The sequence below is a fragment of the Lacerta agilis genome, chromosome 10, assembly GCF_009819535.1.
Source record: "Lacerta agilis isolate rLacAgi1 chromosome 10, rLacAgi1.pri, whole genome shotgun sequence".
Lineage (NCBI taxonomy): Eukaryota > Metazoa > Chordata > Lepidosauria > Squamata > Lacertidae > Lacerta > Lacerta agilis.
In genome coordinates this window covers 70,572,446-70,598,229 of record NC_046321.1, presented here as the reverse complement: position 1 = coordinate 70,598,229, position 25,784 = coordinate 70,572,446, and the positions used below count along the sequence as shown (strand labels likewise).

At 42.5% G+C, this 25,784-nt stretch overlaps 1 protein-coding gene across 1 annotated transcript in view; it reads left to right on the top strand.

Moving 5' to 3' along the window:
* Positions 1–2,409: 2,409 nt before the first annotated feature.
* ITPR2 (inositol 1,4,5-trisphosphate receptor type 2) overlaps positions 2,410–25,784 on the top strand; it is a 347,129-nt gene continuing 323,754 nt past the window's right edge. Inside the window, exon 1 of the mRNA XM_033163298.1 lies at positions 2,410–2,538. Within this exon, the coding sequence (XP_033019189.1) occupies positions 2,447–2,538 (92 nt within the window). The 5' untranslated portion in view covers positions 2,410–2,446. The remainder of the gene's footprint in view (positions 2,539–25,784) is intronic.

Here is a 25,784-nt window from a genome sequence, read left to right as displayed (position 1 = left end):
GGATGTGAATGCTGTGGGTTGCGGACATGTTTCCATCACGGATTACGTCCGCAAACCGAGCTTCCACTGTACCAGTTTAGTTTTAGGGCTTAATTTGCAGTGGATTTTATTCCTTATTCATAATTGTTCTCATTGCTCCACTGTAACCTGTTCTTAATTTTTTTGCATCCATTTTGTCATACAAGGTTTTGCTTGTTTGGACTTGGTGTCATATTTGAGTAATAGTTTATAAATTTTACCCAAAAGGTAGACCTCTGTTATGATGGACTCAAATTTTGTCTTTTCAATGATTGAACTGTCTTTCTTGAATCTGGATATTAGTTGAGAGTAAGCAAACAGATTCATATTTCTTCTCTTCTTTAATACTTCAGCATGAATTTGATCTGTTCTTGAAGATGAACCATATCTTGGTACAATATATAGTCGTACATTCTCCTCTTGGCTCTAATAAAAACGTTCCAGTGGTCACATTAACAGTGCAGGTGAGGGTATTTTTGTGTTTAATGTGGTGCAACTCATGATTTTTGTGGTGCAGGTTGTGCCCCGGGCTATGATGTGTGATTTTCCGGTGACCTCTGGGGGGCCCCAAACAAAAAGGGTGAGGATCCATGAGGATCCGCGCTTCAGAACCACGTTTTTTGGCCGTGGAGTCGCCAGGCAGCTCTGGATGTGAGGTTTTTGTGGTGCAGTCTGTGCCCCTGGCCAGGATGTGTGATTTGCCGGTGAGTTTGATGTGGCACAGTGCAAAAAGGGTGCGGATCCATGAGGATCCGTGCTTCAGAACCACGTTTTTGGGCCGTGGTGTTGCCAGGAAGCGGTGGATCCGTGTTTTTTGTGGTGCAGGCTGTGCCCCTGGCTATGATGTGTGATTTGTCGGTGAATTTGGTGTGGCGCAGTGCAAAAAGGGTGCGGATCCGTGAGGATCCGTGCTTCAGAACCACGTTTTTGGGCCGTGGTGTCGCCAGGAAGATGTGGATCCATGATGTTTGTGGTGCAGGCTGTGCCCCTGGCTATGATGTGTGATTTGCCAGTGAGTTTGATGTGGCCCACTGCAAAAAGGGCGAGGATCCGTGAGGATCCGCGCTTCAGAACCATGTTTTTGCGCCATTTCGGCCTCATGGAATAGTGGAAATGTGATTTTTTTGGTGCTGCCTATAGATTAATATTTGGTGTAGAGTATCATGGTGGTTTTATTTTGTTTCAATATAAAAATCATATGAATTCATGTGGATCCATGCCTCGGATCCATGTTTTTGTGGTGCTACAGCGCAGCAAAGTGTTGGATTCCCATTTTTTATACTCCAGACTGTAGGCGTGGCTTCTAGATGTGATTTGACACTAATCTTTTTGGAGTTATTTGTAAAAAAGTGGAGGATCCATGAGGATCCGTCTAGATCCGCGTTTTACCCTTTTCCGAGTTGGTCTGTCAACAGGTGTGGTGTTTGAAGCCAGTTCCCCACAAAGCACATTTTCGGGGATCCTGCAATCTGCCGTTCTGTGTACATGACTAAGTCAGCGTAGATGTCACTGACACAGAAGTGCAACCATGCTGGGAATATGGGCTTGGGAGAGCTCATCTTTCTTTGAGACTGTGTACTGCCATGTGATCCCCAAAATCTTCCTGACAGCATATGCAGACGGCACTGAGGCGTCCTTCCTCTGAAAAAACAACTGGTTATAAGTGGTTGGGTGGCACAGCATGAATCACCTCTCCACATTTCTTTGAACAGCACAGGCAGAGATTGCTCAGCAGAGAACACACCTTGGGGCATTCTGCTCCCCCCCTCCTATTTTACCTTCCCTGAGCTCCGCCCCACTGCGCAGTCGGCTCTTGCGATTGGTTGGGACGACGGCGAGAGCCTATCCTCAGCTGACTCAATGGGAACCAGCTCTTGGGATTTTTTAAATTTCTTTATTTTTTGCAAGAGTTTCACTTTAGGCAGAAAAACCTGGAGAAGTCAGGGCGCTGGAGCAGGGCTGACAAGAGGAGAAGAGAAGCGGTGGTAAGGTGCAGGAAGAAGAGGCGAAGGAAGAAGCGTGGATTAAGAGGGTTGAAAGAAGACAAAGAGTTAAACGAAGAGGCGAAAAGGAGAAGGAAGAGGAGGGTCTGACGAGCAAGGCTGCGATTGCTGTGGTAGGGACCACGTTTCCTGCGCTTTTGGAGATAAGCGGGGAGAGTGGCAAATAGAGGGAGCCTTTTGTGGAAAGTGGCAGCCCAGGAACAAACCCAGGAGTTAAGGGAGCTGCTGGGTCTGGGGTTCCCCCCGCCCCGAGCTGCAACATCTCCTTGGAGGCACTGATCGCCACCAGCTGGCGCTGGTCGTGGCTGGCTCGGTGGGCGAAGAACTCATTTGCAAATTGACCGCCCCGCTGGTTTACCCGGACCGTTTTTTGCAAGGTATTTTTTTAATAAAGGGGTTTTGGTATGCGTCGAAGATGAGACAAGATGTCTGACAAAATGTCTAGCTTTCTGTACATCGGGGATATCGTCTCCCTCTTCGCCGAGGGCTCTGTGAACGGCTTCATCAGCACTCTGGGGTAAGGATTGTGTGAACGGAAGGATCCCGCTCCGGCGGAGGGATGCGCGGGTGCGGGTGCGCGCGCCTTTGGTTACCAGCGTCTTGCTTTTAGAAGACATTCCCTGTGCGCTTCTTGCAGTCCTTGTTTACTTTCGATTTCCAGGGGAGCTACCGCTGTTCAGACTTTGAGAGAGAGAAAGAGGACGCCAAAGTTGTAAGGCACAGGAAGCAACAGCTGGAGAAGAATAGGCAGCGGCCGCAACCCTAGCACTAAAGCTTCTGCTATTGCGCAGCGTAAAAAGAGGAAGAGAAAAAACGTACGAAGTTCTTTTAAAAAGCCGGATCGCTTAAACTTCGGGCAACTTCGCTACGCGCAGCTGTAACCGCGCGCTGGCTCAGCTGAAAGTGAGAGCGGCGGCGATCTAGCCAAAAGGACCAGCAATTTTTAGACGCGTTTGTATCCGTGGGAAAGGGGTTGCAGTGCAGTTTTGTCCACTTCTGCCCTGTTGAGTTCAGTGAGACTTACCTCTAAGTGAAGTGGGTTATATAGGATCGCAGCCTTAAGCAATGTGCTCGAATTTGCCAGGGATCAGTGAGATCACCTGATCCTATGAATGCTTGCCGGAAGTAAGCTTCGCTGCTTATTTCCCAGTAAACAAGGCAGGAGACTGTCATTTCTTATTTTCCCGCTGCTGCTGCAGTACTGATGACTAAGCTATTTACTTACTGTCATGTCATGCTGATACATATTTTTTTTGCATTCCATACATTACCTATTTGAATCTCATAATCTGCATTAGCTAGAATGTGCATTTGATTTTAAAACGTCCTTTTCAGTTTGTTTACCCCACATTCACAGTGTTCATATGTATACACAAATAGCACAGGAGAAGCACAAAAGTGTCTTCAGTATCATATGTGAAAATATCCTTTGGTATCAAAGCATGCATAAATAAATAAATAAATAAAGTAAGTGTGGGGAGAAATTGTTCATTTTTTAAATAGGTTTTGAAAGATCTTACTTTAACTGCTGCAAATCTAAGGGAACTGAAGATTTTTCTTTGCATAGTCAGTTCACACATGCATGATCACTGACTATAGCATTGTGATGACTTGCTGCATGTGTAAGTCTTCCCATGATGGCAGACACACTTTTTTCTTTTAAAGTAACCCTCTGCTCAGTTCTTTAAACAACAATCCATTTAAACATGATCAGGAACCTGTTCTCATGGATGTTAAAAGTTTATAGGTGTGCAATTTATTCACCCAACTCAACTGAGGTGCCAGTTTTCAAGTAGCAGGCTTATTGCATAACAGCACTTCCTGCTGAGGTTTCTGCTTTCATGCGATTACTAAAAAAAGGCTCCTCTCTGCAATAGCTGCTTTCACGATAAACTATTCAATCAATCAGCCTGATAATAGTTACAAACCTGGTCCATAAAAACAAAAATATAGTCATTATGCCACTGTTGTTGTAGGAACTACTTCAAACTTTGTGGTATACTTCATGTGTATAGTGAACAGAACTACCACAATTTATCCAAGGGAATGTGGGCTGAATAACTGTACTTCATTGAATATTATAGTTGACAAGCCTCCAGGTTTCCACAGTGCAAACCTGCATTGGTTTCCAGGTTTTATGTCACATTTCTGTTCTCATTTGTATCTGTATTTGAATAGGTTGATGCAGAAAGTCTCCACAAACAAATGTCCCTGGCCTGTATCACTTGGAATTTCAAGGGGGCTATTGTTGAATGTTTCCCTGCACGCACAAAAAAAGACTTTATTCACATAGAAAACTACTGTAGATGTTAGGAAGGTAACTTACTCTTTCCCCTAATGTGCTAGTTCTCTATAGGTTTGAATGGGGGAGCATTTAAAACTGATTTGCAGTCCGAAATTGTGCAGTCCACGACAGACAAAAGGATGTACTACTTCATAACGCACATCATAGTTAAGCTATCACAAGATGTAGTGATGGTTGCCAGCTTGGAAACCTTTAAAATGAGATTAGGCAAGTTGATGACATGTAATGCTTCCAGTGGCTACTCTTCATGAATACCAATTGCTGGGGAGCAGGAGACTGCTGCGGTGGTCCTGTCTGCTTGTGGGTTCTCCATAGGCATCTGGCTGGGCCCTGTGTGAAGACATTACTGGGCTAACGAGTCTTTGGTCTGACTCAGTATGGCTGTTGTTCAGTTTTATTGCATGATCTCAGGCAATGACTGCAGTGGCAACTTAGCTACACTGCATATTGTTACTGCTTCCTAGAGTTTTGTCTCCCAGTCACCAACTTTCAGTTGATGGGGCAGGGGAAACTAGTCTGGATGTAACCCTTATTGTGGGGAGTCTGAAATCGGTAATCTGAAAGTGATTGTGTCCCAAAATTAAGCTAAAGAATGTCAGGTTTATGGTTCTATCCATGAGTTGAATATTTACATGTTATGCTCCCTGCTGCCTTGTGACTTTCTTAATCATGTCCCTGAGGTGGAATGTATTTTAAAGAAGAGTAATATTGAGTTGCTTCCAAAACAAATTCTTTCTGCTAGAAATAATGTTCTGATTGTGTTAAGTACAAAGCATCCTGAAATGACTGTAGGTGGTACTTACCGTAAGTTTGTTCTTGGCTCCATCTATGCAAGAATTTAAATGTTCCTTTAAAAACAAGACAGTGTAATGTTGCAATCCTATGGAACAAGTCCTATTGCACATCAATATAGATAATTCTCAAGTAAACATGCATAATATTGGATTTCATGTTTCTAGCCATGTATTTAAATGAGTTTGGTATTTGGTTTTCAGACTCTTACAAGGTGAAACTGCATTTACCAATCTTCATTTTTTTTAAAAAAATATTTTTATTCATTTTATAAGAAAAACAAACAAAACATATATAAAAACAGACAAAACACAAATGAATCTTATACAGTCTACACATTTTTCCTCTAACATCTTGGGGCGACTTCCCCCGATCTTTCCCTTCTGAATTTTATTTCCATTCTTCATTAACAGATTCATACATTAACAAATCATCCATTATTACAGTGGTGCCTCGCAAGACGAATGCCTCGCGCAACGAAAAACTCGCTAGACGAAAGGGTTTTGCGATTTTTTAGGTGACTCGCAAGACGAATTTTTCTATGGTCGTGCTTCGCAAGACGAAAATTTCAGTGCATTCCTATGGGAATTAAATTTCAATGCATTCCTATGGGAAACCGTGCTTCGCAAGACGAAATTTTTGCAATACGAAACGACTTGCGGAACGAATTAATTTCGTCTTGCGAGGCACCACTGTATCTGCTTAATATATTTTAAAGTTATATATCACTTATACCCTACTTACTACCGAAAACCTATAACTACTTCCCTAGGGACTATAAAATTTAAACATTACAATATTTTTTCAAGTAGACTTTAAATTTCTTCCAATCCTCCTGTACCATCTCCTCTCCTTGGTCACATAGTCTCACTGTCAGCTTGGCAAGTTCCATAAAGTCTGTCATCTTCATTTGCCATTCTTCTACTGTTGGCATCTCTTGGTTCTTCCAGTTCTTGTCAATTAGTATTCTTGCGGCTGTCATGGCGTACAAAAAGAAAGTATTGTCCTTTTGGGGATTTCCTCTCCTGTAATTCCCAATAGAAAGGCTTCTGGTTTCTTTATGAAAGTGTCTTTTAACACCTTTTTCATTTCATTATAAATCCTTTCCCAGAAGTCCTTTATCTTGGGGCATGTCCAAGTTCCTTCTTTCTCTTTACATTTCCAGCATTTGTTATCTGATGTATGATACATTTTTGCAAGTTTTACAGGAGTTAAATACCATCTATACATCATTTTCATCATGTTTTCTCTCAAAGCAGTACATGCAGTAAACTTACAACCTTTCTTCCACAACCTCTCCCAGTCTTTCAAAATAATATTGTGCCCCACATCCTTAGCCCAATCAGTCAACTCATTACAGATTTCACTTGCTCATCTTTCGTATGCCACTCCAGCAATAACTTGTACATTCTAGAAAGATTTTTACTCTTTGTATCCAACAATTCCGTCTCCAGTCTGGATTTGTCTGTCTGAAAACCTGTGTTTTTATTATCAGCTTTGAACATTTCATTAATGTGATGATATTGCAGCCAATTACTTATCTTTTAATTGATCATATGACTTTAATTTATATTTATTTTCAACTTCCAACAAAAAATTGCTATATTTTAACCACTTAGCTTCCATATTTAACCTTTTCTGAGCCGTGGCTTCCAAAGGTGAAATCCACCTAGGTGTTTTCCTTGTTAACAAATCCTTGTATCTGATCCAGACATTAAACAATGCTTTTCTGATTATATGATTCTTAAATCCTCTGTGGGCCTTTATCTTGTCATACCATAAATAAGCATGCCAACCAAAAACATTGTCATAACCTTCCAAATCTAGCAAGTCGGTATCTTCCAACATAAACCAATCTTTGAGCCAGCAGAATGTTGCTGCCTCAAAGTATAACTTTAACTCTGGCAGGGAGAAACCACTTCTTTGACATCCGTTAGTAATTTAAACTTAATTCTCGGTTCCCCCCCCTGCCAGATGAACCTAGACAACACCTTTTGCCATTCCTGAAAACACTTCACATTATCAATAATAGGCAATACTTGAAACATAAATAACATCTTTGACAATACATTCATCTTCACAGCAGAAATTCGGCCCAACAAAGATAACTTTAAGTTTGACCATATCTCCAAATCTCTCTTAATTTCATTCCATAACTTTTCATAATTATCTTTGTACAAATTCAGTTTTTTATGTTAGATTCACACCCAGGTACTTCACCTTTTTGGCAAAACTCAAACCAGTGATAACCTCTAATTTGGCTATCTCATCTGTTGTAAGATTTTTACACAAAACTTTGGTTTTACTCTTATTCAATTTCAGGCCTGCAAACTGACCAAATTCTTGTATCAAGTCCAGTGCTTTACTTGCACTGGTTTCCGGATCCTGAAGTGTGAGCACCAAATCATCCGCAAAGGCTTTTAACTTATACTGTTTTGACCCTACCACAATACCTTTTACCTCATCACTCTTTCTTATCATATTAAGGAGTACCTCCAGGATGGAAATAAACAGCAGGGGGGGAAGCGGGCACCCTTGCCTGGTTCTTTTTCAATTCTAAATTCTTCTGAAACCACATTATTAACAATAATTTTAGCTTTTTGCTCAGAATAGATCGCATCAATACCATTTAAAAAAATGTTGGCCAACCTCCATATTATGCAAATTCATCTTCATAAAACTCCATGAAACATTATCTAAAGCTTTCTCTGCATCTATAAACATTAAAATGGCTTTACAATTCTTTTTAGATTGTAGCATTTCCAAAATATCAATAACATTTCTAACATTATCTTTCATATGCCTTCCAGGTAGGAAACCTGCCTGGTCATTATTAATGTATTCCTTCAAGACTAATGTCAACCTTTTTGCCAGAATATTTGCAAAAAATTATAATCCACATTCAATAAGGAGATTGGTCGATAATTCTTCACTTGAGCTCTATCTGTATCAGGTTTAGGAATCAGAGTGATAAAAGCATCTTTCCAGGTCTCAGGTGCTTGGCTCCCCCTTAGTATTTTGTTGCACACATTCATCAATGGTTGAATCAGCCTGTCCTTCAAAGTCTTATAATACTTGGATGTTAGACCAGGGGTCAGCAAACTTTTTCAGCAGGGGGCCGGTCCACTGTCCCTCAGACCTTGTGGTGGGCCAGACTATATTTTGGAAAAAAAATATGAACGAATTCCTATGCCCCACAAATAACCCAGAGATGCATTTTAAACAAAAGCACACATTCTACTCATGTAAAAACACCAGACAGGCCCTCCAAATAACCCAGAGATGCCTTTTAAATAAAAGGTCACATTCTACTCATGTAAAAACACGCCGATTCCCGGACCATCCACGGGCCGGATTGAGAAGGCGATTGGGCCGCATCCGGCCCCCGGGCCTTAGTTTGGGGACCCTTGTGTTAGACCATCAGGTCCCGGAGCTTTCCCAATTTCCATCTGGTTTATAGGCATCTCGACCTCTTGTCTCAATATCAAATCATTAAGTAGGGTCTTTTTCTCTATGGGAATTTTCTGCAAACCTTTAGACCTGGCTAATATGGTCAAACATCACCCAGTCTCAAATCTTCCATTCTTGGGCAAGGTGATTGAGCGAGTAGTTGCTGAACAACTCCAGGCACGTCTGGAAGAAGTGGACCATTTGGATCCCTTCCAATTGGGATTCAGGTCTCATCATGGGACTGAAACTGCCTTGGTTGCGCTAGTCAATGATCTCCAGCAGGCTAGGGACAAAGGTGAAAGCTGTTTCCTAGTTCTACTGGATCTCTCAGCGGCCTTTGATACTATCAACCATGACACCCTTCTGGACTGTCTAGAGGAGCTGGGGTGACTAGACTGGTGACTGGGAGTGGCCGCTGAGACCATATAGCATCAGTCCTGAAAGACCTACATTGGCTCCCAATATGTTTCTGAGCACAATTCAAAGTGTTGGTGCTGATCTTTAAAGTCCTAAACAGCCTCAGCCTAGTATACCTGAAGGAGCATCTCCATCCCCATCATTCAGCTTGGACACTGAGGTCCAGCTCTGAGGGCCTTCTGGCAGTTCCCTCACTGTGAGAAGTTAGGTTACAGGGAACCAGACAGAGGGCATTCTTGGTAGTGGCGCCTGCCCTGTGGAACACCCTCCCTCCATATGTCAAGGAAATAAACAACTATATGACTTTTAGAAGGCAGCTTTGTTTAGGGAAGTTTTTAATGTTTGGTGCTTTATCGCTTTATTATTATTATTATTATTATTATTATTATTATTCTGTTGGGAGCCACCCAGAGTGGCTGGAGAATCCTAGCCAGATGAACAGGATATTATTATTATTACTATTACTATTATTATTATTATTATTATTATTAATTTTATTAATTTTATTAATTTTATTACAGAGCACACAGGTAAACAGGGAACGGTACATTTATTGTCTCAACTTTCAATTCATATTCTTTTTCACAGTTCATTTACATTTGGTGAGAGACATTTTTTGTCATAGACATCTTGCAGTTGGGGGGAGAGGGAAGGGGATGTTGTTCTTCCGTTCTATTGCATATTCTTAATGTGGGGTGTGTGTGTGTCAGCATCACATGGGTAGGTCCTCTGTTTGTGTATTTATTTATTTTTATTGATATTGCAAGAGGTTAGGGGTTTCCAAGCTTTGTTGGCTGTCCAGTATTTAGTTGATTGCGGTGTGGCTTACTTGTGGAAGATACTTAATAGGGCTAGTTCTGGAGTTGCTTCTATTACCTGTTCTGTTATTTTGGGAATTTCCTGCAGCACTGATATCCAGAAGGATTGGACTTTGGGGCATTCCATATTGTCCCCTTCTTGATGAAGACTAAATACATTTAGACTTTGGGTACAATCCAGGAAATTTATTTTTATTATTTATTTTTTTATAATAATTTATTAAATTTTAACAATTAAACACACACAAAATACAAAATAACACTACAAAATACTACAAAACTACAAAAAACAACATAAAAACCAAAACACAAAACTACAAAAATCTTAACAAACAAACAAACAAACAAACACTTATTTAACTATCCTTATAATATTCCTAACATTGTTTTGGGACCTCCTCACATCCACTCTTCTGCGTTCATTTCTAATCTTCTTTAGTAATTTTATAACATTATAAAATCATCGTTCTCATCTAATCCTAATCTTTATAAACAATAATCATCATTTTAATCTAATCTTAATCATAATAAAAATAAACATAACATATTTCTATCTACTTCTTATATCCTATCTTAATCTAACTTCTGATATTACTGTAGCCTTATATATCCTCTGATTTTAATTTCAAATATCTATCTTTTCACGTCGTTTCAAATAGTCTTTGAATTTCATCCAATCCTCGACTTCCGCTTGCGACGCCCTTATGGGTGGTCGTGGGTTGCTTCGGCTGCGAAGCACCCAGCTCATTCCGGGGGTTAGGAGCCCTGCAGCCGCATAGCGGGGCTCCGGTTGGGGTGCGGGAAGAGCGTCTCGCACCCTGGGCTCCCCGGCTGTGCCCGTTGTGGCTCCGAACCCTTCCCCCGCTCCCCCTGTAAAGGGGGAGTGGGGGTGAAGGGACGACGGAGCCGGGCTATAGGGGAAAAGCCCCAACCGGGATGAAAATGCGGCGGCAAAGCCTGTGATGAGCGGCTAAGTTCTACCTGTCATTAAGGAGCTGTTAAGAACCCAGAGGCTGTGAGTAATTGATTGACTCTTTGTATTCCTGGAACGATCTGGGGGAAAGAAGAAAGGCAGCCCGCCTCTCTCCCTTCGGGTGGTGAAAGAAATTAACTCTTTAAGTGACTGCTGCTACAACAATCAATAGAAAGTATTTGGAATTTGAAAACTGAGTCTGTAGAGATCTCCCCTAGGGGGTTAATTGGGGAAAGAGTATCTCCGTTTGAAGTTTTGGTCTTTATACTCTGGCTTCGGAGAAATGGCGGCGACTTGGCTTGCTGTGGGAAAAAATTGAAACAAAGAAGAAGAGACAGGAACTGAAATCTGATACTCACCCTCTCTCTTAAAATGCTGGACTTTGCATTTGCACTGGCACTGAACTCTGATCTACAGGATGAGGAAAGGCTCACTATCTTACGGATGGAATTGCTTAATCGTAAACTACAAGTCTTGAGTGGAATTATTCATAAAAAGGATCTACTTTCCACAGAGGAGGCTTTTCAAAAGTTCTACACAATGGAATCAAGCCTGGGCAAAGAGCTGGGAGAGGCGCTTGGAGGATGGTCTGAAATGGCTGGGCAAATCCGGGAGGAAATCGAAATGGGAAAATTTACAATATCCAGACTCCGAGGTGGCAGCTCAGGGTCATGGGACATGGAATTAAGATTTTTGCAAGAAGAAGGAGAAAAAGATACGGAGGAGCCCAGAATGCAGATGAGGAACGCCCGGAGGCTCGATGCTGGGTTTGTTGTGGATGTTGCCTGGATCTGTGGACACTCAGAGGAAGACAATTGGAGATCTGGATTTGGAGAAAGACAGAAAAAGACAATGGAAAGAGGGGGTGTGGGTTGAAGTATTAAATGTATAATCTAAATGGTCTGCCATGGTATCCGAAATCGGAGTGTGAAGTCTGTTAATTACAAGTTTATTGTAAATAAGCAAGGAGATATTGAATTTTAAGTTAAAAGCAGCACGATAAAGGACAGAAGAAATAAGTTTAGCTATAAGAATAGTTGGTTATGATCTAGGCCGGGGGTCAGCAACCCGCGGCTCCGGAGCCGCATGCGGCTCTTTGACAGGTTTGCCACGGCTCTGGGCAGGGCCGGCGCTTAGCGCCGAAATGTAGGCGCCGCCGCGCCGCGCTGCTGGCCCGCCTGCGCTGCTGGCCCGCCTGCGCTGCTGGCCCGCCTGCGCCCACCCACTTGCCGTGCTGCTGGCCCACCTGTGCTGCTGCCCCGCCTTCGCCGCTGCCCTGCCTGCGCCCACCCACCCCGAACGTGGCGGGGGATGGGGGGAGGCGGGCAGGAAGCGACGGGGATGTTGCTGGATCGTGTCAACACCTCCGTTCACCGAAAGAAGCTTCTTTCGGCGAACGGAGGTGCTGGGCACGATCCAGCAACATCTCCACTGCCTCCCCCCACCTCCCGCCGAACGCGGCGGGGGATGGGGGGAGGCGGGCAGGAAGCGACGGGGATGTTGCTGGATCGTGTCAGCACCTCCGTTCGCCGAAAGAAGCTTCTTTCGGCGAACGGAGGTGCTGGGCACGATCCAGCAACATCCCCGTTGCTTCCTGCTGCTTCTCCCCATCCCCCACCGCATTCGGCGGGAGGTGCGGGGAGGCAGCTGCGATGCCTGCTTTTGGGATCGGTGGGTGGCAGGGAGGTTGGTGGAGGATTTCCTCCACCACCCCATGCGCTGCCCTCCGATCCCAAAGGTGCGGGGTGGTGGAGAAAACAGCGGGATGCTGCTGCTTTCTCCACCACCCGGCGCCGATGCCAAAAGCAGGCTCATCCCAGCATGCTTTAAAGGGACATGGGGAGGAGGGGAGAAACGGAGCGTTCTCCCCTCGTCCCCATGTCCCTTTAAAGCAAGCGGGGATGAGCCGCTGTGAAGGGCTCCCCCTCCAGCGCACCCCTCCCTGCCTTTTAGAGGAAGAAAACCAGTTTTGATCCTGGGTACGCCCCTGAGTCAATGCAAAAAAGTAAGAACTTATTCTTGTTGTTTTTACTAATTATACTTTGCATTGGCTCCTATACGTTATTTATTATTATTGCATTCAGGTAAGAAACAATATATGCAGCGTTATATTTGTTTTAAATGTCGCAATGGCTTTGCGGCTCCCAGTTGTTGTTTTTCCCTTTGGAAACGGGTCCAAGTGGCTCTTTTCGTCTTAAAGGTTGCAGACCCCTGATCTAGGCTATAAGGCAAGGATTGAGATAAGTATGTTTTCTTTTTTAAGTAATGTTAAATCTTTTTTATAGAGAAAAGTTTGTTAAGGAAATAGTATATGGAATTAAAACCGAAGGTGAAAAGGCGGGGGAAGTCAAACGTCAAGATTCGGAACTAGAAATTTTTTTTGTGTGTGTAAGGTATATAAATAAGAAGAAGAATCCTGACTTTATGTGTATTTGTATTTGTATTTGTATTTGTATTTGTATTTGTAGGTGTGGGGTTGGGTTTGTGTTATATTATGAAAATGCTAATAAAATTCTGTTAAAAAAAAAAAAAGAATTTCATCCAATCCTCCTGTACTGTTTCTTCCCTCTGGTCTCAGAGTTTTGCGGTCAGTTCTGCGAGTTCCATGTATTCAATCAACTTCATCTGTCAATCTTCCACTGTTGGTAGTTCTTCAGTTTTCCAGTTTTTAGCTATTAAAATCCTAGCAGCTGTTGTGGCATACATAAAGAATGTTCTGTCTTTGTTGGGGATTTCATAGTTGGTCATGCCCAGCAGAAAGGCCTCTGGTTTCTTACTGAATGTGTTTTTCAACACCTTTTAAAGCTCATTATAAATCTTCTCCCAGAAGTCCTTTACCTTTGAGCACGTCCACCACATATGAAAGAAGGCACCTTCTACTTGCTTACACTTCCAGCATTTATTACACAAACCATGATACATCTTAGCTAACTTAACTGGAGTTAAGTACCATATATAAATCATTTTCATAATATTTTCCCTTAACACATTACATGCAGTGAACTTAGTACCTTCCCTCCACAGTTTCTCCCAATCTTCCAACATTATGTTATGTCCAACATCTTTTGCCCAATCAATCATAACCGATTTGACCATTTCATCTTACGTATGCCACTCTAGCAACAAATTGTACATTCTGGAAAGATGTTTAGTACTCGGTTCTATCAGCTCCGTTTCCAACTTGGATTTCTCTGACTGAAAGCCTTGTTTCTTATCTAACTTAAAAACTTCATTTATCTGGTAGTATTGCAACCAGTCAGATACTTTCTCTTTCAATTGCTCATAACTTTTCAATTTAAAATTCTGACCTTTGTGTTCTAATATGTCAGCATACTTTGGCCAATTAGCAGGCATATTACAATCCAGGAAATTTAGGCTGCATTCCTATATCCACTGAACTGAGAGATCAGTGGAACTTACTTATCAGTAGATATGTAAAGGATTCTGTTAAGGCCCATTGATATGAAACCAGTGGGTAGATAGCTTGATCATACCTTATTTGGCACTCATCATTGTAATTGTTAACTTCTTAAACATTGCTCTGCTATGCTTGTCAAATTATGTTTGTTTAGCCTTTAAATTGTGATTTTAATGGGCCTGAAAACACTACTTGGGCACTTCATAAACATGTTTGGTGATGGCTTTCTATCTTTACATAAGGGTATAATGCAAGATACTTTCTTTTGAACACTTATTTACTTGAAGGCTTTGTAGCATATGAAAGCTTCATGAGTGCAATTTTGATGATAAAGTTACAGGTAGGTAGCCGTGTTGGTCTGCCATAGTCAAAATAAAATAAAATAAAATAAAAATTCCTCCCAGTAGCACCTTAGAGACCAACCAAGTTTGTTCTTGGTATGAGCTTTCATGTGCATGCACACTTCTTTCAGCTATCTGAAGAACAAACTTAGTCGGTCTCTAAGGTGCTACTGGAAGGAATTTTTTATTTTGTTTTGATGATAAAGATATGCTGTATAGCATATTCTACCAAATTTTTAGAGAGAAAAAGAGAGATACTTCTAAAGTATATTAACAACCTTTTTCTTGTACTACGAATAGGAGGCCTTGTTGCTTCCACACTTTACATATTTATGAAAGCTAAGTGTTATGTCTCCTTCATGGATCATTGCCTTGTCATGGTGAAGGGGCTTGAATAACTCAAGGAAGCTATGAGCTATGCCATGCAGGGCCACCCAAGATGGACAGGTCATAGTAGAGTGTTTAGACTAAATGTGATCCACCTGGAGGAGGAACCGGCAAGCCACTCCAGTATCCCTGCCAAGAAAACTCCATGGACAAAGACAACAGGCATATAAAAGTTATGACGCTGGAAGATGAGCCCCTCAGGTTGGAAGGCGTCCAATATGCTACCGAGGAAGAGCAGAGGACAAGTACAAGTAGATTCAGAGCTGATGAAGCGGCTGGGCCAAAGCTGAAAGGTCGCTCAGTTGCGGATATGCCTGGAAGTGAAAGGAAAGTCCAATGCTGTAAAGAAAAATATTGCATAGGAACCTGGAATGTAAGAACCATGAACCTTGGTAAGCTGGATGTGGTCAAAAATGAGATGGCAAGAATAAAGAAATGGGAGTGCCTGATCACCTCATTTGTCTCCTGAGAAATCTCTATGTGGGACAATAAGCTACTGTTAGAACTGGATATGAAATAATTGATTGGTTCAAAATAGGGGTGCAACAAGGCTGTATATTGTCTCCCTGCTTATTTAACTTATATGCAGAATTCATCATGCGAAAGGCTGGACTGAATGAATCCCAAGCCAGAATTAAGATTACCGGAAGAAATATCAACAACCTCAGATATGCTGATGACACAACCTTGATGGCAGAAAGTGAGGAGGAATTAAAGAACCTCTTAATGAGGGTGAAAGAGGAGAGTGCAAAATATGGTCTGAAGCTGAACATCAAAAAAACTAAGATCATGGCCACTGGTCCCATCACCTCCTGGCAAATAGAAGGGGAAGAAATGGAGGCAGTGAGAGATTTTACTTTCTTGGGTTCCATGATCACTGCAGATGGTGACAGCAGTCACAAAATTAAAATACGCCTGCTTCTTGGGAGAAAAGCAATGACAAACCTAGACAGCATCTTAAAAAGCTGAGACATCACCTTGCCGACAAAGGTCCGTATAGTTAAAGCGATGGTTTTCCCAGTAGTAATGTATGGAAGTGAGAGCTGGACCATAAAAAAGACTGATCACCAAAGAATTGATGCTTTTGAATTATGGTGCTGGAGGAGACTCTTGAGAGTCCCATGGACTGCAAAAAGATCAAACTTATCCATCCTTAAAGAAATCAGCCCTGAGTGCTCACTGGAAGGACAGATCCTGAAGTTGAGGCTCCAGTACTTCGGCCACCTCATGGGAAGAGAAGTCTCCCTAGAAAAGACCCTGATGTTGGGCACAAGGAGAAGAGGATGACAGAAGATGAGATGGTTGGACAGTGTTCTCAAAGCGACTAGCATGAGTTTGGCCAAACTGCGGGAGGCAGTGAAAGATAGGCGTGCTCTGGTCCATGGGGTCACGAAGAGTCGGACACGACTGAACGACAACAAAAGTGTTATGTCTTGGTTTAATATGCATACATGAGTTTCACTGCTATTTCTGTAACTACCTTTCCCGCTCCAGGGTGATTCAAACGGGTGCGGTGACAGTTGCTATTGGTTAACTTGGATCCTTACTCTGATTGGGTCCCGCCAAAATCTAAATGTATCCTTTCCCCAACTCCTGTTCCTGAAAGTATAAAAGGAGCTCACCCTTTCCCTCCAGTCAGTCAAGTTCCTACTGTAATAAAGGAGATTGTTCTTTCAAATTTCACAAGTCATTCAAATTTCAGTTCCATTCACTTCCCTTTGAATGACTTGTGCGGTAAAATTTTTCTACTATAATTCTTGTTTGTTAAATGTTCTGTTATAATTTTTGTTTGTACTTAGCCAAAATCAATAAAAATTATTTACAAAAAATAAAAAAGGAGATTGTTCTTGTTAGACTTGACTCCTAGCATATCATTTGCTAGCATGCTGAATCACTACCCAGAGCTGATTACACGAAGAGCTGAAATCGTATAGACACTGCACCCGCGACTTAACACTAAGAATTTGAGTGGCATTTTTGTTCTTACAGGAGATCTGATTGTACTTTATCAACCAGAGCTGCAGCCCAAGCAAACTGGGTTATTGGAAGGGTGCAGTTTGTGCCCATGTACATGTATTTACATTCATGTGCCTCATTTATAACCATATGTTTGTCTCACTCAGAGATTTAACTTCTTCTAGAGAATTAATTTTGTTGGTGAACACTTTTATTTGTTTTAAGAAGACATTCCTTATCTCTCTTCCAAATTCTGACAGCATTTTACCAGAGACAGACTCCCAAAAAGAGGGACTGCATTTACATTGTTTGTGGTCCTACTGTAATTCTCTCTCAAAGCCAATGGAAAGCTTTATAATAGTTTCCATGATGTGTATTAAAACCAAAGCAAACATACATGCTCATGAGGCAGTCAGTAGATGTGTCTTATGGACTGTCTGAATCATGAAAGGTTTGTTGATTTACTCTGGAACAAAGCAGCTCCATCCAGTTTGGTATGTGGTTTGCTTTTGAAACTATGTGAAATTCCAATTTATCTGTAATAAAACACATAGTAGTGACTTTTATTCTATGGACAGTTATGCTCCTTCAACCACATTGGTTTTAATGGATTTAAACAGTATAAACTTGTGAAAAAATTCAGCCAAACTGAGAAATCTACTCTAAAGAAGACATGCACAAACAGAGAACAGCACTGCTGCAGTTCTGCCTTTCATGGGATTTCTACACCATAATCATTTATGGTGATTACTGTTTTACAGCAGTTTAACAGTCATTAACAACAGTTTAAAGATCTGCAGTTCTCACTGTTCACTAGGGTCTACCTGTTCACTAAATCAGTTTAGATCTGTGGTGTAGCTGTACCCTTATTCTAAATAAATGTTTTGCAGAAGTAAACATGCTCCCATTGGCTTTGATACCCCCATGCTGGAGGATAATCAAGTAGCCTTTCCATACTGTGTCAGGAACATATAAGCAAGAGAACATAGAGAAAGATGTGTGACATGGGGTACATCATCCTGCCCTCCAAAGAATCAAAAGTACATGCAAGAGCACAAGTGAAAAGTAGATAACAGGATTAATCCTCTGCTCCAAATAACATTCTGCGTAAGGGGCACACCTTTTGCAATATTCAGGCATAAAAACAAAGTAAGAAGAACAGGTAGTCAGGATTGTTCTTAGAAAATTAACTCTATGGAAGCACTGAAAGTGGGACTTGAACCTTTCTCCTATGAACTCTGTCACCTGTGAGCTTTCTATGCAAACAAGACCTATAGATATCTGGGACAGGGCCGGTGGCTTGGGCTGTTTCTGGCAGCCTGCTTGTGGATTGTGCAAGGAAGATAGAATGAATGTGTTCTCTGATGCTAATTGGTGCCTTACCTTCATGACTGATGTGAGTGGCAGCTATTATTGTTTTGTGAGGAACTCTGCGATTGGTGATTGGCAGTGTAAATGCCAAAATTTTGTCATTCCAGATTTTGGTGGACTATGACTTCCACCAGCCCTAGTCAGCACGGCTGGTGCTCAGGGATGATGGGAGTTGTAGTCCAGCAATATCTGGAAGGAATATGTTGCCTACCCATAGTATTTTTCTATTGCTTTTATTACACTTTCTGGGGGACCATAGGATCCAAACCAGTTATGTTAGTAGCAGAGCAGCCGGGACCTGCCACATGCCTGCTGGAACTAGGCGGTGGAGGCGGCGGCGGCGGTGGTGGTGGTTTGCCAGAACCCACCACTGTCTACAATATCCTGAAAAGCGAGGAGCAGCGGCGGCAGGTGGGAAGCAAGCCGCCGCCACCACTGCCGCCACTCCTCGCTTTTCAGGATATTGTAGACAGTGCTGGGTTCTGGCAATTGGAGGGCCGGATTGAGGACTCTGGTGGGCCGAATTCGGCCCGTGGACCTTAGTTTGACGACCCCTGCTTTAAAGTAAAGGGCCAAAAAATTAGCTAAGCATTCTTTACACACTGCACCAGTGAGAAAATCAGGGTCAAAGTATCATTTCTGGTTCCTGGGGGGAAGTGCACCACAGTTTAAGTTAACAGATACTAGTGCATGATTAGAGACTGTTATAGACTCAATTTCTGCATTCACCACCTGATGAATATCACTTTTAGGTATATGCATGTCATTGATTTATGAGGAAAACACGATAATTCCCTGGTTTCTGAATGCAGTGCCTGCTAGGTGTCCATCAGGTCCCAGTCAGTCAATATTTCCACCAAGCATGGGTTGGAGAATATGTTCACACAATCTTGGTGACAGGCAGTACTGGATGCTTTAAAGCAGGGGTTAGCAGGGGTTATCTTGCCTGGGCCGGATTGGTCACATGGAGATCCCTCCGTGGGCCGGATCACACATGCGCAGAGATGATTTCCAGTGCTGAGGAAACGAGTCCCTGCACTGTGCCGCGCAGCTTTAGCGCAGCGCACAAGTTGTGGGCTGGTCAAACGACCTCCACGGACCGCTTCTGGCCCATGGGCCTTTGGTTGCTGACCCCTGCTTTAAAGAATGGCAAAAAGACATTTCCAGATTTATCTGGCAGGGGAAGAATTCAATAATAAAATATAAACTATTATCAGATGCTAAAGAGAGAGGGGGCTTCACCATGCATTTGCATTTGCTGGATCCAGGAATGGATAATATTGAAAAATTGAAATATTTTAAATTTAGAAGGACATGATAACAGATTTGGATGGCATACATTTATGGTATGAAAAAGCAAACATATACAATGGATTTCAGAATCACATAAGAAAATCAATCTTTAGGGTATGGGAGAAATATAAAGAATATATATATATATATATATATATATATATATATATATAGAGAGAGAGAGAGAGAGAGAGAGAGACTTATTAGAACAAAAAACACTAGTGGCTTTCCCCATTAGAAGCAATATCTTTGAAAAAATGTGAGGGCTAAATGGCGGACATATAACCAAGTAGAAAATCAGGTAAAATTAAAAGATAAGAGAACTGGTAACAGATTGGTCACAGTTTCATCAATTAAATGATATTTTTAAGACAGATAAAAAGAAAGGTTTTAGTTATCAAGATTTCAGAAATATTTCTTAGAAAATAATGCAAAATTATTGTTGAAAATGTATCATTTGCTCCTGGAATGGCATACAAAAGACGAACTGGTTAAATCAGTGATGATACACTGGGTGAAATACTTGAGACATAATATACAAATGATAGACTGGGAGAGGCTATGGAAAACAGATTTGAAATTTATGGCATGTTGTTCATTGAAAGAAAACTATATGAAAATGATGTACTGGTGGTATTTGACCCCTATTAAGTTAGCAAAAATGTATAGAATGAACACAAATATACTTGAAATGTAAAGAAAAAGAAATTACCTTTTATCATTTTTGGTGGACGTGTAAAGTAATAAAAAAATTCTGGGATATGATATATAATGAAATGATTTTTTTTTTAAAAAGAACTTTTGTTAAAAAAAACAGAAGCTTTCTTATTAGGAATTATGGGTACCAAGATCCCAAAAGAACAGAAAAGTTTATGTATGCGACAACAGCTGCACGGATACTACTAGCCCAGAGTTGGAAGGAAGAGACAATCCTGACCAGAGAAGAATGGCAAATCAAGATGATGGACTATGTTATGTGTGAAGTTTAACTGCAGTTCTCACTCTGCCCACCGTGGCTGCGGTTTCCACTCAGGCCCCCCCCCAACATGCAAATGAAGGCTTGAGATTGCTGTTCACGGATTGGGTAGCTAGAGGGAGTTCGGTACTGTTGTGAGTTAGAGTACTATATAAGCCAGGCAGCTAAACTGTTGTTCAGTCCAGGACTTGGAGCTGAAATAAAGAGCTGGTTGTTTTAAGAGCTGTGTCTTCATTCATCTTTTCCCACTATTTAACACTGACGATGAGGATGGGATTTGGATGCAGCAAGCCACAGCCAGAGCTGAATCACTGAGCTGAACACTTAAGAGCTGAATCACTGCTGAGGCTAGCATCCATCCCTTCGCTATCCAGTCAGCATCAGGGAACCATAGCTTCACTAACTGCCTCTACCTCCGTATTCTCCAGCAACTTATCCTGGCACTCTTATATGGCTCGTTTTAAATGCTACATCGAGGCAAACGCTTTCGTCGACCTAACAGATGATCGGAAGAGAGCCCTTTTCCTTACTGTCTGCGGCTCAGAAGTTTTTGAAACAGCTTGGGCACTCATCGCACCACTCGCTGTGCAGACTGCGCCTTGGAACATGCTAAAGGAGAGACTCAAGGGTCACTACGCACCAACAGTATCAAGGATCGTTGCCCGCCATGCTTTCCATCACCGGAACCAAGCCGAGGGGGAGACGATCAGCGAATACCTGTCTGCTCTCAGGAAGGCTACTTACCACTGTGAGTTCAGAGACTTGGATGACGCCCTGCTTGATAGAGTTGTGTGTGGTGTATGGGATGAAAAACTGCAGCGCCGTCACTCGAGCAGGCCATCAATGAAGCCCAGGCTGCAGAGCTGGCAAAGCACTCAACAGTTGAGATTTGCAAGGCCAACAGCCTGGCGGTTCCAAGGAAGCTGACCCCAGTCCACCATGTGGAAATCAGCGAATCAGAGAGCTCCTTGGGTGAAGAAGTCTGTCATGTTAAGCAGGAGCATAGGAAGCTCAAACAGCGAACAAGGGACCAATCGGACTGTGCGGGTTGTGGCAGTAACCACCCTTGGTCCAAATGCCATTTCAGGGACGTCATCTGTCGGCGTTGTTTCCGTAAAGGACACCTTGCAAGGGTCTGCCGCTTGTCTACACCGGCAAACATACCCCTATCACCTGGGACAAAGAAGTCATCAAGGTACATCAATGAGAACTGCCATGCTGTCACCAACTGCCACTGCTCAGCTGAGTGGGCAATTGGTCGAGCTGATGACTCTACGCACCGGAAAATATATATCACTGTGACTGTTGAGGGCAAACCTTGTGACATGGAAGTTGACGCAGGTTCTGCCATGTCCATCGTCTCTTGGAGTACCATCAAGACTGGTTCCCAAGATATCCAAGAGACAACTTGATTCCCACCACCTACACCTGAGAGACTACCAGGGAAATAGCATTCCAGTTGTAGGTGTAGGCATGTTCAGGGTGGCCAAGGATTTTTCTTTTTCTTTTTAATTTAAATTTTTATTGTTTTTCCAATTAAATCAATTACATCAAATCAAACATATATAAACATACACACTTATATCCCCGCTCTGCCGAGCTACGACTTCCCTCCCTCTCGTCAGCAGGTTTTCTAGTCCAATCCAATCACACAGTTTTAATTAAATCTATGCATTATGCCTTAGGTTTATTCCAATCCTGCTAGTGTTCTCAAACTTCCTTGGTTCAACTTTATATATTCCACAAATCTACTCCATTCTCTTTGGAATCTTGAGTCATTCTGGTTTCTAACCCTGCCAGTCAGTTTTGCAAGTTCAGCATATTCCATCATTTTCATCTGCCACTCCTCAATCGTTGGTAATTGCTGTACTTTCCACTTTTGGGCTAAAAGTATCCTCCCTGCGGTTGTTGCATACATAAACAATCTTTGATCCTTTTTAGCAATCTCTTCACCCATCAAGCCAAGTAGTAAAGCCTCCGGCTTTTTGGGAAAGGTGTATTTAAACATATTTTTCAATTCATTATAAATTAACTCCCAAAACGCTTTAACTTTCCCGCATGTCCACCACATATGATAAAATTCTCCATCTTTTTGTCTACACTTCCAACATAGTTTATCATTCATCCTATACATTTTTGACAGCTTAACCGGTGTTAAATACCATCTATACATCATTTTATAAACATTTCCTTTCAAGGTAGTACATGCTGTGAATTTCATATTATCACTCCACAATTTCAACCATGCTTCATACTCAATATTGTACCCAAAGTCCATTGCCCATTTTATCATAACATCTTTTGTTAACTCATCCTTTGTATACCATTCCAGTAAAAAATTGTACATTTTTGACAACAGTTTGCTTCTACATTCCAACAAATCAGTTTGCAATCTAGATTTTTTATCGTCAAAACCATTTTTTCTATCACTTAATAATAAATCATTGACCTGGTGATATTGTAACCATCCTGTAAACGCATCTTCGATCTGGTTGTATGGTTTTAACTTCCAACCTCTGTCTTCATCAATAAATCACCGTAGGTGGGTCTTCTCCCTTCCATATTTACTTTCTTTATTGTAAGTGCATCTATAGGTGAGACCCACCACGGTGTCTTATTTTCTAGAAGCCTCTTGTTCCTTTCCCAAACTTCAAAGATGGCACTCCTTATCACATGATTAAAAAATCCTCTATGAACTTTAACTTTATCATACCAAAGATAGGAGTGCCATCCATATCTATTATCATATCCTTCTAAGCCCAGCAAGTCCGTATTTTCCAAAGTTATCCATTCTTTCAGCCAACACAGACAGGACGCCTCATAATACAATTTCAGATCTGCCATAGAGAATCCACCTCTTTCTTTCTTATCAATCAGCAATTTAAACTTTATCCTAGGTTTCTTCCCCTGCCAAATAAACCTTGATAATATTTTCTGCCATTCTTTAAATTGTCCTGTTCCTTTAATTATCGGAATCGTTTGAAATAGCAATAACATCCTCAGTAAAATGTTCATCTTAATTGCTGCAATTCTCCCACTAAATGACAACTCCAGACTCCAGATCCCCCTTGATCTCTCTCCAGACCGGTTGGTAATTATCTTCGAATAAATTAATATTCTTTGAAGTCAACCAGATTCCCAGATACTTTACTTTCTTTGCAATCATAATGCCAGATCTTTGTTGTAATTCTTCTAACTGCATTTTTTCCCATATTTTTTACCATCATCTTTGTCTTAGTTTTGTTCAATTTAAATCCCGCCAGTTGTCCAAACTTCTCTATCTACTCCAAAGCTTTCGGGACACTATTTTGGGGTTCTTCCAATGTTAACACCAAATCATCTGCAAAGGCTTTTAATTTAAATTCTTTTGCACCTATTTTAATACCACTTATTTCCAGACATTCTCTCATTCTTCTTGTTAACACCTCCAGGACCGTTATAAATAACAGTGGTGACAGCGGACAACCCTGCCTGGTGCCTTTTGTTATCTCAAAGCTCTCTGTTAACTCATTATTCACAATCAACTTTGCTTGTTGATCCAAATATATTGCTTCGATTCCTTTCAAGAAAGACCCCCCCATTCCCATCAAGCCTACAAGGATTTTTCAGGTGGTCAATGGAGATCGTCCCAGTCTGCTTGGACTGGACTGGTTCGCATCCTTGCGCTTGGAAGTCACTGGCATCCACAGCGTTTCACAGCCAGAAGAAGATGCTCTCCTTAATGAGTTTTCAGAGGTGTTTGACAGGACTTTGGGGCAGTATGTGGGGTCACCCATATCGTTTAGCCTTGACCCACAAGTTGCGCCCATCTGGATCAAGCCACGTACCATTCGCTCTCAAGCCTAAGGTCGGTGAACAATTGGATAGGCTGATTGCACAAGGGGTCCTGGAGCCCATAGACAAGGCTAAGTGGGAGACTCCCATCGTAACGCCCATCAAGCCTGACAGGTCAGTGCGTATCTGTGTGGAGTATAAGTGCACGAGAAACAAGGCACTTCAACAGCATGCGTACCCCGTCCCTGTCGTTCACCACTTGCTGCACTCGCTGGGAGGGGGCAAGGTCTTTGCAAAACTCGACCTTGCTCAGGCATACCAGCAGCTGCCAGTAGACAACGCCATGGCTGAGGCACAGATGATTGTCACACACCGTGGGGCCTTCCGTTGTCGTCAGTTGCAGTTTGGGGTCAGCGTAGCACCGGGAATTTTCCAGAGTTTGATAGAGCGGCTCCTACAGGGTCTGCCTGGTGTCGTCCCCTATTTCGATGATGTGCTCATCTCGGTGGAGACAACACAACAGCTTTTTGATCGTCTTAGAGCTGTCCTGACCAGGTTCCTGGAAGCAGGCCTCAGGGTAAAAAGAGAAAAATGCCAAATCGCTGTACCACAGGTCGAGTTCCTGGGGTACCTGGTTGATAGCTCCGGCATCCACCCGACAGCAACGAAGGCCAAGGCCATCCAGCAGGCTCCCGAACTGAAGAACAAGAAGGATCTTCAGGCTTTTTTAGGCCTATTGAACTTTTACAACATCTTCCTGCCGCATAAGGCGACCGTCGCTGAGCCTCTCCATTAGCTCCTGGACAAAACGGCATCATGGAGGTGGGGCCACCTGGAGGCCGCTGCATTTGCCTCTGTGAATACCTTATTAACACCAGACTCCATCCTCGTCCAGTACAATGAGGAGCGTCCTCTCGTCCTGGCATGTGATGGGACCCTTTTGGTGTTGGGGCCATTCTCAGCCATAGCTTCCCTGATGGCTGGGAGGCCCCTATCACTTACTTCTCATGAACCTTGTCATCAGCGGAGAGGAACTATAGCCAGCTTGACAAGGAAGTGCTGGTGCTCATGGCAGGCATCAAACGCTTCCACGAATACCTCTATGGCAGAAACTTTGACCTTGTCACAGATCACAAGCCTCTTCTGGGCATCCTGGCTGGTGACCGCCCGACTCCACAGGTGTTGTCGCTGCACATGATGCACTGGACAGTCTGTCTTGCGGCTTACAACTACCGGCTCCTGCACCGACCTGGCAAGGTTTTAGGGCACGCCGCTGCCCTTAGCTGCTGCCCCTTGCTGGCGCTGGTCGAAGATCCAGCGCCCTCATCAGAGGTACTCCTGATCGAGGAACTACCTGCAACTCCTCTGTCAGCATCGGACACCACCCTCCATTCCTCCAAGGATCACACCATTGCCCGCGTTCTCTACTGGGTGTGGAGGGGGTGGCCGAAAGGGCCAACTGATCCAGAGTTTCAGCCTTTCACCCAACAGC